The 17366-nt window shown below is 47.7% G+C and overlaps 1 protein-coding gene across 1 annotated transcript in view; it reads left to right on the forward strand.

Annotated features, from left to right (window-relative positions):
• The first annotated feature begins 2262 nt into the window (after positions 1-2262).
• LOC146184933 (uncharacterized) overlaps positions 2263-17366 on the forward strand; it is a 91012-nt gene continuing 75908 nt past the window's right edge. The window contains exon 1 of the mRNA XM_084605906.1: positions 2263-2935. Coding sequence (XP_084462032.1) covers positions 2917-2935 — 19 coding nt within the window. The 5' untranslated portion in view covers positions 2263-2916. The remainder of the gene's footprint in view (positions 2936-17366) is intronic.

Here is a 17366-nt window from a genome sequence, read left to right on the forward strand (position 1 = left end):
GGTGTCTTATTTATTTCGCCTCCACCCGACACAAATAAAGGTGATATCTTCAGCTTGAGTTTCCGTGCACTAACAATAATTTTGCATTTGATGACTCTAAACCATTTAAATCAGTTTGAACAGTTTACTATAACGAATGTAGTTAAGCTCTTTGTTGAGCAGTTGAAACTTGCGCCTGGCTAAGTAGCTAGGTCTGTACATCATGATTTCACTTACGAAATATTGCAAATGAATAATTTTTTTTTTTCGCGCTTCAGATGACGGAAGACGCTTCCCGCCTAGTTTCGGCACGAATGCTTCAAATGTTGGCGTAGGAGCCAAAGCAGCGGTTTTCTTTTATACCCTTCTTCCACATGAAAGTTTTAATAATAAATTTGATTACCTCGCTCTTGTGTCAGTGCGGTTAATCGCACTGAATTATACGCATTACTCCTCTACGACACGCGGTGTATTTTTCAGCCAAAGAGGACGGCCTTTCAAAAATTGTTGGCTTGAAATTGCCCTCTACGGCCGAATCTCGAAAAGAGCTTTCACCACCGGCTGTAAGCGGTGTTTTCGAGTACTAAGATCAACCTGCAAGTACTTGAGCAAACTCTGGCCCTGAAAGGTTCAGAACTCCCTGTCTCGCCTCGGCGTTGTCATATCGTTAGCCTTGCGAATAAAACCCCTGAAAGGTGTAAAAAGAAAAAAAGATTTTAAAAGCCCTCGAAGAGTTTTCTCACATGTTTGTCTTCTCCGATTATTAAAAGCGGCAATAAGTTGGCTTAATTCCAAGGAAACAAGAAACTGCAAAAGGAACCTTCCCAATGGTTGCGCACGAAAGTTTACTGCTGCTGTGTGTACGCCACGAAACGTGAGATACCGCAAAGTACCATAATGTAGAGCCCAGTTGTGTTGCGGGGTAGCATTACGTTGAGTTTGGCTCGTAATCGTGACTAGACCATATCTGGTGGCTCCGGTCTATAGTAAGTATCGGCACAATTGTTAATAAGGGCGCGAAAAGAGGAAAGATACCAATCTGCAACAAAGGTTTTGCACTTTTACGTCGACGCCTCAGTGCTCGCAGACATCCGTTACGGTCTGCAATACAGCGCCCCTTCCCGCCTTTCTCTTTTTATGACTCATAAGCATGATTGGACCATATATAAGTAGCAGCACAATTCTGAAGAATGGTGCGAAAAGAGGAAAGATGCCAATCTACAAGTTTTTTGCTTTTGTACGTCAACGACGCCTCGGTGCTCTACTCTGGTTCGGCTTTTCCGCACCAACTTGTGTTGTGCGGTGAAACAAACCCGGCTGTTTATTACAGAACTATAAATGCAGTTACCGGTTGCCTGATACCATATTACTCTAGTAGAGACAATAAAACACTGCGTGGAGGAATGTTTGTTACTTTCTTTCATGAAGAGCACAAGGGCTTTACGCACCAGTCCAGCCGCGAAGTCCAGCCGCTTCCCGCAGCACATGGGCAAATATGCGAAAAAAAAAAAAAAAAAAAAACTGGAAAATTAGAAAGGCATAGACTGAGAAAAATAAAACCAGCCAACACATAAGAGCTGGACACTTACGAGTTGGAAGTGACCCTAAACCCTTTGTTTTTAGCCACATGGGCTTTTTATTCCTCTCATGTTCCAATAAAAATATGCATTTGCTGCACTGTGAAAAATGCATACTTGAAAGTCGGGAACAATATTACCATCAATTTATCTCTACAAATTGACATAAAAATGCGCGAAATCACATTACTTTTACCGAGCAGTGGAGGGGGGCTGCGGACCTACTCTTGATTGAGTGTGAAAACAACGGGATGAGGGGTGATCCTTTGTTTAATGCATGGCCGGAGTGCCCGACTATAGTTGGATTGATCGCGGAGCAGGGAGTGAAAAGAATAGGAACAGAAAGAATAGAACGAATTAGAACTGCTCCATTACGACTTCGTGTCTTCTTTAATGCCGCTGGCATAACGATTCGAACGGCCTGAAGGGCTTCGGTGGGGTTGGCATCGCTGTCAGCATGCCAAAAGCGAGTTACGTCACGGCACCTCGGGTGCGCATGCGCAGCTAGCGGAAGGAGGCGGTGGCGAGGTGCGTACCGCGGTCCGCCACCGGCTCGCGGAGGAGGACTTCCTCCACACCGGCGGCGGAAGTTTCTCCCGCACCAATCCTCTCACTCTCTTCCCCATTGCTTTTTTCCGGCGGCGGCGGCAGTCCTGGTGGTACGCTTTTGGTGCTCTTAATATTTTTTGGTCCGCATTCTCTCCCCTCCACGACACTCGCGCGTTGGGGAGGGGGGCACGGCAGCACAGCTGGCTGCCTGGACCCACCGCACAAGCGCTTTCATTCGAGTTCGCTGCGGCAGGGTCGCGGAGGGCAAGAAGGACCTGCGGAGTGCGACCACCCCTCTCCGCCGCGTCGGACATTGCGTAGCCGCCCGCCGTTGCTGCGCTGTGCCGACGCGCAAGCGTCGCGTCGCGGCGTTCCTGCCCGCTCTCCGCTTTGCTCTCAGCTGACGAACCCCTCGCCGACACCGCCTCATCATCTCGACGTCGCCGGTGGCTGCCGCCGCCGGGGTTCTTTTGCTGTCGTCTCGCGCGCGCGGACGTGTGCCGTTGTGTCGGTGTCCCGGCGAGGTTGAGAGAGCTTGCCGCCCTGTGCGATAGCCCCTTTGCCCGATGAGTGCGCGCCCCGCCAGCTGGGCAGAGCCACGGCCGAGCCGTCACCTCCACTACCGCCGCCGTCACCAGCGCTTGGGCCGGAGCGCCGGGCCGGGCGGCCGCGGGCGCGCTGGCTGCCTCCGCGGCTGTTGAGGAAAAACTTTGGCAGGCCTGCTAGGCTGCCGCCGACCGCCCACTGCCGTTCCGCCGACGACTGGCCAGGAGGGGATTTCCAGGACCTGAGGCAAGGGGGAGACGTCACCATGCCTCCGCTTAACATCAGTGAGTCGCTGCCTCTTGTCTTTCTTCTCAGACGTAGCGGTCTCGTCGGGCTAAATGTGTCTGAGACGTATTTTCATTTTACACTAAGGGTTTCAACGGCCAACTTTTTCCTGGAAACCGATTGCGTTTCTCCTGCGGTTGCCGCGCGCTGGCTCTCGAGCTGGTTTGTTCTAGAAACGAAGATGACCGCGTGCATTGCGCCGCGTGCAGGAATAGTCGGCCACTGTGGTTTATCGAGAGCTCCCGTAAATAAATTGTCGAGTCAGCGAGTGGTGGTCTAGATATGAAGGGTAAAGAAGAAACGTCGTTGACTCTGGGGCCGGCGAGCGGCGCGCGCGGTGGGTCACCCGGCGCGGTGTGTTTCACCGCAGCGCACCAAATAGAAAGAAGTCCTGTCGTCGAGGGCTGCGCTTCTGCGCGAGATGCAGGTCAACTGAGAGGCGATAATTATGGTTAACCACGTTGCGTCTCCAGTGTCTGCAGGTGTAATAAAGCTGAGGCTGACAAAAGAAAACAGAAAATGAGGCTAGGCTTCGCCCTATCACGCAAGCTCACGCCACGAGGGCGTTGCGGTACTGGGTACACGAGTTGTAGCTCGCGTGGGTAGTTGTTTGAAGCTCTTCTATGTTTGTTGAGGCTTCTCCGGCTTTGCTTTGCATAAATCGAAAGAACATGACGAGCGGCAAGATCGGGCACAAAGAAGGGCGGGGACGCTCGAATTCTTTATTACTACGGTTTGGCCGCTTAAAGGGTAGGATAAACTGTTAGTTGGAGAAGCCATTAACTTCCGGTGAGCACGCAGCTTGTTAGTGCAGTATAATTAATACCTATCACTGCTGAGTAGTTATTTAGCCGCAAGTGCTGTTTCCCGGAACCGAGTGAGAATGAGGAAAACGTGTCATTAAATGGTGTGAGGCATGCTGACCGGTCTTGGCGTTCATTATGGCCAAGAGAGAAATTTGACGGCCGGCTTTCCTGCAATTATGATGCCTGACATCGCTCCGTGTCATCAGAACGAAACCGTTTTGTGACAGCGATCGAATTGCGTACTACGCAATACGTGCGTGTTTTGTGATTGTCGCGTTGTTCTTACAATGACTGCATTTGCGTTTCGAAAACATTTTCGATATCCTTGCACCAGGAGGTCTTAATATATAGGAATGAACTGTTGACGCGCATCAATTGATGTCAGCGATGTACAATAAAGAATCAAGTGCTTCCTTTTGGTTTCGCGGGAAGACCAAAAAACCATCTGAGCAAGCAAGATATAGATACATTATTGGCGATGTCAACAAGCAAGGTGGACGTTACTGGCAGTGAAGGAATTGTATTGCTTTTTGTATTGCCCTGTTTTTTGCTTTGTAGTTTCGTATTTAAAACGGTTTGCATATTTCTTAAGGTCGACACGCCTTCGTCTAGGTGGTCATTCTCTGAGTGCAGCCTCTTACAGCAAAATTGTCGTCTAAAAATTTGTAGCAAACTCGCATATGTGCGCATGCTTACTTGAACGATTGGTACAATGTTTCCAGCTCGCTTCTTGTCTGGCCCTTTGTTTCCACGTAATAGTATCTACAAAATGACAAACGATGCAAAGCAACGTGGTTTATTTCCAGATAACAGAATTCTTTGTTTCTTTTAACCTTAGTTTGTGGTTCGAGGTAAAGTGTTATAAACTACTGCTGGCAATGTCGGGTTCACGTTAATGATTTTCTTGCTTGCGACTACTGTGGAGGTGGTCTTATATCCTTTAATTGGCGGTCTGTGACTTTTTGTATGTCTAAAACGCAAAAAAGAATTCGTAGCTATATTCTTAAGCCGACTCCAATTTCATACATCAGGGGCAAGCGAATGTCTCGTGCATTTATATCGTATCTCTAAAATGGTTTCAGGTTATGAGAATCCAGGATTTAAATCGCATATGTATACATGAAACAATTGGCTGAATGCGTTAAATGAGGCAGCCTTGCTCCATGCTCAAGATAATCTTGTTATGATGTTCCTAATCCTACAGTATGGGGTATGCTAAACGACCCTGACCGGTTAGTAAAATTGAGGGGAGAAAGCGCAGCTAGCCGTCACATGCAGACAAAGTTGAGGAGGCGCACGGAGAAAGGATCCGACGTGTGATCACGCTGCGTATCAACCCTTTGAGACGGCGCACGAACAGAGAGAAAGCGAAAAAGGAACCCAGTAATGGGACGTCATTAGCGTTTCGATTTGATCGCACGCTGGTCCTGCCGATTAGTGGAAAACCCGCGTGGAAGCGGGCACGCGAGCCTCCTCGAGGCGCATAATTGTTGGCCAGTCGGACAGGAACGGCCGCCGTAATTGATGCTCGCCATCTCGGACGGCTTCCAAGCGATGCTGATTCATACATAGGCCAGTATTTAACAGATAGAGAGAGAGAGAGAGAGCTTGGCAGCGCGGCCAGAACACACGGGCTAGCCTTTAAACAGAATCAGTTCCCACCGCGTCGTCGTTTAATAATAATCCCAATTCGTCCCTCGGGATTAGGTTCCGCTTCCGCTTGGGTCGAGTTAGCACCCCCCTCACACACACACACACACACCGCTAGCGTCGAGTTGTGTCTGACGTAATATGTTCTCTTGTTGCAGCTGTGTCTGGCCTCAAGGGACTGGTTTGGGGGCTCTAACCGGCCTGGTAGAAAACTGCGAGCTAATAAGCGAACTCGCCGCCTGCATGGCGAGGAATGAACTCCACTTCGCTACAATATCCCGTCGGTGTAGTATTTGAAGTCTAAAGAGTACGTGAACAGAACATAGGCGCGTTAACAGGGCAGTGCCCTTCGTTACTTTTGATCACCAGGGTATGTAACTATTGACAATACCTTGGCTGGACGTCGCAGTGATGTGAAAGTCACGTGACCATCATCAGGGAAACGATCTAAATACTGTCGAACCCCGTGGGAATCAGGAAATGTTGTGTAATATTTTCGATTCTACAGTATCTCGACTGTTTGCTAAGAACTTGTCATCCTTCTGTATGCGCGACGGAATCCTCTACAAGAAAAGCGCCGGCAACAGTGACCGAGCCTATCTTCTAGTCATCCCTGCAGATCTCCGCGATGAAATCCTTCATGCTTGCCATGATAAACCCACCGCTGGACACTTGGGCTTTGCACGCACTCTTACCAGAGTGCGCCAGGCCTACTACTGGCCCAAACTTACCGCCACCGTTCATCGATATGTTAGAGGTTGCCGCGAGTGCCAGCGACGAAAGACACCGCCATTTAAGCCAGCGGGTTTCCTGCAGCCTATTCCCCCACCGCTAGTACCATTCGACCAAATTGGTATGGACTTTCTTGGCCCTTTTCCTCTATCGTCAGCTGGCAATAAGTGGATTATCGTGGCTACAGATTATCTGACACGTTACGCGGAAACTATGGCGGTGCCACGTGCAACATCCTCCGAAGTGGCACAATTTTTCACTACGCAGATTGTCCTCCGCCATGGCGCCCCTTCATACGTCATTACTGATCGTGGCAAGGCATTTACAGCGCGTCTTCTTGAAGAAGTTTTCCAACTAAGCCAGACACATCACCGAAAGACTACTGCTTACCATCCTCAGTCTAATGGCCTTACTGAGCGACTAAACAAAACAATAGCGGACATGCTCGCCATGTATGTCGATGTCCGGCATAAAACATGGACGAGATATTGCCTTATGTCACATTTGCATATAACACGGCCGTTCAAGAAACAACTCGATTCACTCCGTTTCGCCTAGTATACGGACGCGATGTACAGACCATGCTCGACGCTATGCTGCCATGTGCGGCTGACGACCAGCTGCTTACCGCTGACGCAGAAGAATTCACCAACTACGCTGAGCAAGCTCACCAACTCGCCCGTAATCACATTACAAAACAGCAAGCAACAGATGCACGCCGATATAACGACCGCCATCGCTATGTCGTGTTCCAGCCTGGTGACAAAGTCTGGGTGTGGACACCTGTCCGGCGCCCAGGCCTGTCAGAAAAACTTCTCAATCGTTACTTCGGACCCTACAGAGTGTTGCGTCGCCTCTCAGAAGTTACGTACGAGGTTATTCCAGACGGAACTGTACCGAGTTCTAGTCGTCAGTGCTCGTCTGACCTGGTGCATGTGCTTCGCATGAAGCCGTATTTTACCCGCTGAAAGTCATATTTGCCATCCGGAGCAGTTTTTTTTTTTCTGTGAGCTTGCGGTTTTTTTCTTTTGAGGGGGGGGGGGGGGGGGGGGGAATAATGCCACCTGACGGTTCGAGGTAGCGCTTGAACGACAAAGAAGTTGGAGACTCTCGCGCGCTTCGGCTAGTTAACCCCTGTGGACTCTTGAGCTTGTGTCTTCGTGCTACCGTTTCTCGGGAACCTCTCTCTTGACTGTGTGTATCTGCCCCTGTTGCCGATACCCACAAATCCCTGTCTTCGTGACAATATGGTCGGCGCCACTGCGCAGAGCAGGATTAACTGGAGATTAGTATAGGTAGATCTTTGGTGCTGCTGTGTACACAAAAGGGATAGTGATGATGACGATTTGATCAAATTTCAGTTTACTGTTATCTCGTTTCTGCGGCTCCGTGAATGCAATCACGTTTCTCGGGAAACAAACGCCGAAGTGAGCTTTGTTCAAAACAACAAATCGCAACGGCCATCGTTAAAAAGCCAGTTGATCAATTGCATGAAGTTCTTTTTTTGAATATTTTTGTCAGGCAGGTCACACGAGAGTGATGCGGAGGAGGAGCCGATATTCTCAAATACTTTTTTGACAAGAAACTGCGAGAGCTTTTGGAATCGTTCCTTGAACCAGTCCGCGTTTCATACCTTAAACAGGAAGAGCTCTCTCGTGGTTGCCGTATACCGATGATTGCCTAAAGAAGAGTCATCACAGTGTCGGGCGCGGTCGAAGAAGTTTCGACACACTGAAGGTCTTTTTATCCCACGCCTCACTTTGCAAGATAATTAAGACTACGTTTCTGCCTGAGGAAGAGCAGAAATTAGTGTGTGTGTTTGAGAGAGAGAGAAGAAAAATATACCTACATTATGGAGAAAAAACATGCATCTCTGCCTGTGAAAGGCATTAGGGGAAAAAAATCAAAGAAAGGGACGTACTTAAAGGAGAGGTAATGAGGTCAGCGCTGAAGCAATGTATAGAATCGGCATTTTTCTTGAAGCAGGCAATTCTCAGGCAATTCGCAAAGAACCGAACACAGCATATCGGAATGCACTTTATTAGGAGTAGATGAAGGTGGCCGTTTCCGTACGCGCAGACTCCTGACTGCCCCAGTCTTTGGCTCGGTAGAGTAGGCGATGTTCGTCGCCTGCTTCTGCCTGGCCGGTTGCATTATGTTTGCGGACTGTGGCAAAATCAGTCGATGAGGCAGCATCTTGTTACCCACCTTTTCTGTGCATATCGGCTTTTCAAAAGAATGCTCTCCACGAACTGTAGTCTTCTCACTTTGTATATTTCATCGACCATCTAATCTGCAGCTTCAAGAATCCGTAAGGTGACGATTACTCGCTTGCCTCGAAGCAAGCTGCGATAAGACAGAATGATGGGTCACAATAAGAGGTGGAGAGCCGGATCGCAGGATTCCTTGTGTCTCCCATATGGATTTTCACCTATAGCAAAACTGTGCAGTCTTCAAGCCTTTCAAATGTCGTTCCGTTTTGTTGACTTCGTGAAATGTGAAAAGAAAGAGTCGCGGGGATATATGGCCTTGCGACAGTTACCCGATTTTCCCCAGCGTGGCACAGATCACAGTTCTCGCGTGGTCGACTGGCTCGAACCCATGGTGGGATTAGTCCTCGTTAGGAACAGAGTCCGTCTTGCTGAAACTGAGCGTTGATCATTTGTCGGTTGTCAAACAGGCTGCCGATTTCTCTGTCGGGAGCGGTGGCCCACGCTCGTTGGTTTATGTTCGACAGCAGGAATCCCAGTATAGCAACACGCTATAATTGCGCAAAAAGTCATGCCGTCGGCGACAGAGCGTGACATCGACATCAGCGCTGCGACGATCTTAGAACGCACACCGTATGCTGCTCCAGATTGTGGGCTTCGAATGGTGTGACTTTCCAAAGTTTTGGCACGTCTACCCGATATTTTGTTTTCTTACTCTGTGACCTGCTGCGTCGCTCTGCATCGTTGGAGATTTGTGGTGTTGAGATGCCCTACGTGATTCTACTCCTAGAGGTGGTCGGTGGAGGTCTGAGCGAGGTTGCATGCTAATGCGCTTACACACCGTTATTTAATATTCAAACTGGATAAGGGTTGGACTACCACCATTCACTTCACTCGTGTGTCAGTCTCGTTATGGAGGAGCTTACTCATTGGCCGAGCTTTCGCTTGTATATATAGATATATATGTATGTATTTTTAATTTAATGCCTCTTTCAAGTTTCCATATTTCCGCTGTGCTTACAGGGCGCATGTCAGAGTCATGCCTGGCATGCGCACCCCTTTAACTAATTGGTAGTTTGACGGTGGTTATCCGCTAAGGTGATACGCATCCTTCGCTCTGTCTTAAAGGCGTTTTGAATTCTCAGCTTGCAGGGAAAACTTTAGTTGGGAAAGGAAAGAACTGATGACCTCCCGGGAAACGAAGATGGCACGTTATTTTGAACTGTTTATGGTTTCCCCCGCTGTATATGGTTTGGTTTGTGTGGTACAATGTCCCAGACCGACTCAGGCTATGAGGGAAGCCGAGTGGAGGGCTCCGAATATTCCGACTACGTGGGCTTCTTTAACATCGCACAGCACGCTATGCTTTACGCTTTCGCTAGAACAGATAGGAAGAGACATTGCACTGACAGCTGAGTTTTTATTCATGAAGCGTTTCCTTTTATACACAGCAGCTGAGTTTTTATTCATGAAGCGTTTCCTGTTATACACAGCAGCTGATAAAAAGTCGACGAACAGACCCGTCCCTAAATCGTCACCCTCTTCCTTCTAAAAGGCCCTTTCCTTCGCTTGAACTGTTAGGGAAGTGCTGCTCACGCATGTTCCTTTGCAATCTGCTATGTTTAGTGCCTCAATAATTTCTCTTGCTATTTGGTCTAGGCTTGCGTCCTTTGGATCCACGCTTCTCATTTACAGTCCTGCTCGACAAGATTCCCGTCCCTTTTCCCCTCTAAATATTTCTTGTACTCATGGATCCTATCAGTTAAACAGCATCTCCTTTGACCAGCGTGAGTCTTTCCGCATGTCAACGGAATCCTACACGCAAATGATTTGTTTGCATGCGAGCGCAGTTTTTTTTTTGTTTTTGTTTCTTTTTACATCCTTGGGTGTTCCTTTCTGGGTAGGTTATTATTTTGCACAATTTTACCAATATTGTCCGCTACGGGAAAAACCACCTTTGTTTTCACCCGAGCAGCAATTCCCTTCAAATTGTGCGATTTTTTGTGAATTATGGAATCACGACTGTATTTTGCTTTTTTTCTAGCTTCATCCTGGCTGCCTGCTTCTTTTTTGGTGCGATGATTTTTGAGCATGCCTTCTGCCACCGATATCAATATCTTATATGGACACCTGTGTCTTTAAGCCTATCCACTATGTCCATCGTACAAAAGCGAAGTAACTCGGATATTTCAAGGCGTGTACCGGAAGTTAAACGGAAGTTACCGCAGCAGCCAAAGAATTTTATTGTGCCTATCTTTTTCCTTAACTACCGCGTTTTCTTCCATTCGACGACCTGGATGACGTTGTATTCTATTCAGGTTACAACGGTCGTCTTTAGAAACAATATTAAAAAAAAAAAAGACAACAACGAAAAGGTCGAAGTGGATGACACGAAAAGAGCACGCATCATCATGCCGATAGATTTTGGCGAATCCTAGAAATATTTTGTAAACGATTTTTTTTTTGCATATATTTTTTTCTATTTATTTTGAAGACGCACACTATTGGCTTTTTTATATGAGTCTTAATTATCCATTGTGAGCACAGGACAAACTTCGGAAGCAAATTTTTGCTACGCATCGGTAGCCCTTCATGGACAATTAATAACATGTTCATAAAGTACTCTGATCGACATTCCACGGATGCCTCACAGTGTTTTCACAGACGCGGCCTATTGATTTTCTGTGGCAGCTCTAACTGTTCATTGTGAGCGCAGGATAAATTATAACATGAAATTTTTGCAAGGTATCAGAGGTTTAGGCTGTTCCCATCAACTTGTGCATGCCAGTATAGCTCATATCTCACAATTTCATCACAGAACGCTGAACTTGACTGCATTTACATAAATATCGGGATACTTCCACGGAATGAAGTTAATCCCTTGAAAGAAAGAATGTTGAGTCTCTTAGAGCGAGAATAGAAAGGCGAGAGCGAACAGGAAAAGGAAAGACACGGGTTTTGAATAATGCGAAAGCCTCGAAGGTTATGCGCTCGCGTGATCCCATGCACGTGTAGTTTAAAAAAATGAACTCCACCTACGTATGTTGAACTTATGCAGTTCGACGCGGACACCGCGGCAAATCCGCCCCGACTCAGGGGCAGGTTGTGTAACATTCGGAGCAGCTTGGCAGGAAGTGTTTGGTTGCTCAGTAGTGCAAATATACCTCGGCTTGACATACGTGGTTTAACGGAATTTGCGAGACATCATTGCAAGTATTTTTCAGAGATCAATAGGATATAATTACCTGCACAGCACCTGCTCTAAGTGTTGAGAATATAGTAGAATTGTAGAGCTTGCATAATCATCATCAGCTACCCTGACTTCGGCCACTGTCGGACGGGTGACTATTCACTGATCGCCGGTTATTCCTGTGTTGCTGTAGCCGTATGCACGCAATCCAAGTGAATTATTTCTCCTCACCTGACTCTCTACACCACCTGCTGCGCCCCTTTCTTTTAGAATCCCTCGCCCGTCGTCGCATGTCTATTTCCACCTCTTTTGTCCCCGCTAAGACATATCACTAGCGCCACCTTGTTCTCTCTTTCTAAACCCGCTGGCGTGCCTACCTAAACGCGAGAGAGAATGCGGTTCTCAAAGATGGCCGAGCGAGGATGGGGACGGAAGCAGGCGACGGGTGTTTTTCCGCGCAGGAGCGAAAAGGGCTGGGAGTTGTCGCTCTCGCTGCCGCAGTCTGCGCAGCACAGAACGCGCCGTGTCTGGGTCACGCAACGCACGGGATTAAAGGGGGTGGGTAGCGACCACAACGCGTTCCCGTTGCGCGCCCTTGCAGGCTCCAAGCGCTTTCCAACGGCAAAAAATAGCAGAGCAAAGATAGTGGGGCACGGAGACATCACCAGCTGAGTAGCGAGGTCAGCGCTGCTGCGATTGAACCCGGTTGCGGCATTAAATAGGGCCACGCGTAGAGATATCAACGCTGAGTGCAGCCGGAGCCGATCAGAAACAATTGGAGGTCATGGAAAGAGGCCTCTGTTCTCAGAGCATTCAACTTATATGCTGGTGATGATGAGGAAGAATACAGTGGTCGTGACGAGCGAAATATGACAATTTAAAATCTCCGAAGACGCCTACCGTATTGCACTGCTCTATGCAGCACGCGAGGGGCGTCGCAGCGAAGGGTCTCGCATCCATTTCTCTTACACGAAATTCACTGAGGCATGCAAGCTTAGTACTTACATGAAGCCAGGGATGCCATACTAGTGTTGTGCTATAATGCGATAGGGTTGGAAGTACCTTGAAGGAGAAGACTCTGCGGCAGCGTCGGCGTCTGTGGATCCTGCACCTACCTGTCAACCAAGGCAGGAGGTGTGACAGAAATCACCTATCCATTTCTGTGCCAGAGGAGGCAGAGACTGCGCTAAAAATGAACCAGCAAAAATCAAACTGGTCAAGAATGATTACCTAAAAATGGATAAAAGGAGCGTGGACGAATCAAAATAGGGTAAAAATAGCATCGGGATCGCAGTAGACTGCTAAGTGAAAGGTAATGGAGCCAGATTGAGAATAGATTGGGGAACTATACTATCACTCAGCCTTCGTATCGATTAAAATCTGTTCTGCCGTAAGGCGAAGGGGAGAATTGAGATACTGTGAACATTTATGATTTACAGCACTTTTCCAAGGTGACAGCTGTCCATCCCGTCGCCCCATCTTTGGTTTGCTGTCCCTGTGGTGGGGATTCATGCATTGTGCAATGGTAGAAGTGCGACCACCACATCCAGACATCAGACTTCCAGGCACATTTATATATCACGTACATTCAATCAATCAATCAAAAGTTTACAGTATAAATTAAAGGGTTCATTCGTGACACATATATAGGAGCGATCCTCACCGAGCAAGGAGTGCAACTCCCAAGCGATGTGAAATCGAGCGCGCTGTTGGCTTCAATCGATCCGGCTTCCGTGAACACGTCGCTCTGTATCCGCCAGTTGTTTTCTTTTTTTCATTGCAACCCATTCTCCCAACTCATGCGTGATGAATTATGAAACGCGTTGGCGCATCGGGGTTTCTTCACGTCAGCCGAGTGAGCAGCGCGCCTGCGAAGGAGTTAGCGCTCTCAACTGGCGACAACTAGCCCGGTGCCTGACGGAGCAAGGCAAGGTAGGGGATGATTGTCATCATCAAACGGACGGAGCAGCTGTATCAGGTCAAGTGTAGGAAAAATTAATTTAGTACCACTATATTCGTGGCGTGTATATCGGCTTTGTCGACTTGTCCCTACAAAATCTCTTGTCTACCCATCTATGTCTCTTGGCTTCACCTTTGCTTTACTGCTAGGCAATCTTTGTTTTGATAGCTGTAGTTAACACATTATCATGGTTTTCTTCGATAGCTACTCGTTAACACAGTACCTAGTTGCTGACTACCAATCACCAGATGCCGTGATGAGCTCACTTTTCTTGATGCAGTCTGAATTACTTAGCGAGCGAGTAACGTGCGAGTTTCGTGAGTGGCTTGACTTCTATACATATATCCTAATGCCCGTCATGCTTCTGTCCAATGGAATGGTTCAAGGTTTGTTTACACAGCAGAAGCTTGGGACACTATAGTCTTCTCTCGTAATTACCAGGCATCGTAGATTGGAAGGCTCATTTTCTGACGTGTGAAGCTGGGGAAATGATGCTGAGGATGGTGTAAACAACTTGGCAACAGATCTGCTGTCTTCGTGTCTTGTATAAGGTCAGGTATATAAAGCCGTAGAACAGGTTCCGCTAATGGTATAATTTAGGTTCTCTGCTCCGCCCACTCCTCTCTCTTTAAAAGGATACTCCTGGGCAAGAGGCAAGCAGGAAAGATGATATCAAACCGGTTAAGGGAACTGTTGCTGATCGACGCATGCAGTATTAGAAAAGAAAGAACATAAGTACGAAAAGCTGTATAGCAGTTCATCCATTTGTGACGCTTTGTTAGCGAGGAAAGAAGACAAGCATTGAAGAGGGCTTCGACAGGAGTTCATTTCTGACATTGCTTCCTTTTGTCTCCTGGGTTAATGTTCCACTAGCGCGATGCAAACTGAGGGAAAAAAAATGAAAATACGCTACGCGTACTTGGAGTTGGAGTAGTTCTTCACTATGACGCCGGAAACGCATGTCTATTCTACATAGCATGTGTCGAGAAGCAAAAATGTCTTGTTCTTTGTGGGGATGGCGGCATGTCGGTGGCCGTAAGGGGGCGTTCTGTACGATTAGCCGACATGTGGCTCCAGTTGTGCTACTAGTAGTAGTAAAAGCACTTTATTTTAGAGCAGAAATCAAGTGCTCTATACGAGCAGTAGGATTGAAAGGGTCGGTTTCTGCTTGCGCCTCCATGTCTGGTGGAATCTAGCTAAAGCACAATGCCGTCGTGCATCCATCGTTTACCACAAATTTTGAATCGAAACGTACGAACAAGCGACTGTGTGTAGCGCATGCCTGTCTTAATGAGCTGGCAAAACATTTAGGACTAGGTCGATCATTGCATATATATGCTGGATATATTTCGATCACTATGGTAATAACTTAATGGTGTAGTTGAAAAGCGACCACAATTTTTGTCCGAGCAGTGCTCTTTTCCTCGCTGCCGCAGAGAGTAGGAGATCGTTGCAGGCCCCCCATACGTGACTCGGGATTAGCCCGTGTCCATCTTGTCTTCGGCGTATACATAGGCTGTAGGTACGAGGGGGATAGCGACCGACATTTCGAGTATTATTTTAAGCTCGCCCCTTGGACCGTGTATTAGTTTCCTCCGAGGAGCGAGCTAGTGCGCGTGACGTATCTGTGAGCTTGCGGACTGCCGCGGGTGTGGGAATTGTCCGTCTTGCTCTGCCGCCTCCTTCGACGCCGATAGCATAGGCCAGTTTGTGTAGGGCCTCTTGCTGGCGAAACCCCGGACGTTTGACGCCCGCCACTGTACGCTGTTGAGAGCTGCGCTGAACGGAGTTTAGTCGTGACCTAGATGTTGGGATGACCTTGCGTGGAAATTGTCACATCTGCGCTCTTGCTCGTCGAAGCAGCGATACAGTCTTCGTCTATGCCTGTATATGCAGATTAAATGCTTCTCGCGAAGGCTCACAAGTGCTTACGGAGGGACGCCATAACGAGGGTTTGCCGAACGGCTTGCCGATCCCTTAGTTAAACACAGGACCGGCCCATCATAAATGGTAATTTACTCGGCGCCCAACAGTCTTCGCCGGCCACATCTCGCTCTCCATACCCTCCGCGAGCCTCCGAATTTTCCCACATGGCGTTTTTACCGTTTTCTTCTAGCACTGAATCTGTCCAAAGACTCCTGCCCACGGGGGCTATCGGGTCGTGAGGAACTTATGACAGCCCTGCTGCTCTCAATGCGCAGGTGATATAGGCAGACATTTGATCTCTAAGGAGGTCCGATGCTTGCAGATGACGGCGCGCACCTTCTTAGTGTTAAATCGCGCAAAATCGACGATATCCGCGATGGGCGCGCAGCTCTGTGCAAAACTCAGCACAAACATGGCTTGCGCGAGCTCGGCGACCGCGTCGTCGGAGAGCACTGTTGCGGCGTTTCCTGCCACCGGGCTTGCAACTGGAGACGCGGCCCGAACCGGTCGAGAGGCTGCTGCCACCAGAACGCCGCTGACGGAGCGACGCGTGCGCGGCTTGCGTAAGCGCGCGGATGCAATGTACGCGCTCTCTCCACTATGCGAGCCGGAATTCCGCAACCTAACACGCTGCAACGCACATCTCGTCAAACTAACACGCCGGATCAGCGGCCCCCTGCTACTCGTATTGGGGTCGCCGCTTATTTTAACCATCCTCACCGGTGGCGGCGTGCTTCGGTGGCTGCGGCGTTCCGCCGTCGAGTGCGCACCCAAATGGTTACCTCCTGTCAGCAGATACATCCCATAGATATTCATCAACTGAGATAATGAAAAGTATTATCAAAAGCAAAATGAGAGTACACAGTACACAAACATTGTGTAATAATGCAACACATATTACAACTGTATAGCAGTGTAATGCAAATAACGGAATCAAAATACAAAGTAAAATGTACATATAATGATAGCAATGCAACGTGCAGTCGATACATAACAGAGGGGCGGGGGAGCTCAGGATATTTTATAAATTAATTTTGTAAATCATTCGATTTGATGTGGTAAACGGAGGCAAATATTACCGCGAGTATTACGGCAAAGTATTCAAGAAATATATTTTTTTGGTGCGCAGCGCAATAAATATAATGTGTGGCATTACTTGATGCTGGTGGCAATGAGTTGCAGATGAATATTCCCGAGAGTATGACCGTGCTGCGGGATTATGGCAGCACCAGGTTACTTTGCTCAGCAAATTTGGTATTTTAATGTTGCATCAACCAAATTGAGAACACGAATACAATTAAATATTATATATTCGTTCCGAACGCAAAAATGAAGGCTCAAAATTTCTGATGAGTCTCAGTTACTCTCTGAAATATGTTTAGATTACAGAATACGTCAGACATGGGCGAAGTATGACGCCTGAGCGTCATGAGGACATTCTGTGGGTTTATGAAATAAGAGTGTTATAAGCGTTGCCCCGCTCTAATACACAGACTTATATAAAAATATTTAGATGCGATGCGGAAAATTATTACGCTTTTTTATTAACACCCAAATTCTTCCTCTGCAGAAAATATGTTTCTTGTCTGAACTACCCAAAGTCTGTCTGCTAAGTGACGAAGGATCAAGATTAGTTTAGGACTACATATGCCTTGAGCGTTTAATTCGAGTAAAATATTATATCAACTCCTCCAACAAAGTTTAGTTAATCAGTGAAACTGGCACCTGAATAAAGGCTGTTATCCTAAAGTTCGTTTGATTTTGTCGGTAAGTTCGGTTAGAGCAACTGTTGTGCAGTAATTCTGCCTACCTGCACGTCTAGATTTGAATCAGAATACTTAATATTTTTCGAGTAATGTGGCTCTCTCTCGAGTCTGACGTGTAGGCAGGCAGGGAGGAAGAGTGGAGCGTATGGAGGTGCTCAAGTCAGCTCGAAGCTTACACATCTTGCTACTG

Source organism: Amblyomma maculatum, chromosome 6, assembly GCF_055883805.1.
Source record: "Amblyomma maculatum isolate TAMU_Amacu chromosome 6, ASM5588380v1, whole genome shotgun sequence".
NCBI classification, from domain to species: domain Eukaryota; kingdom Metazoa; phylum Arthropoda; class Arachnida; order Ixodida; family Ixodidae; genus Amblyomma; species Amblyomma maculatum.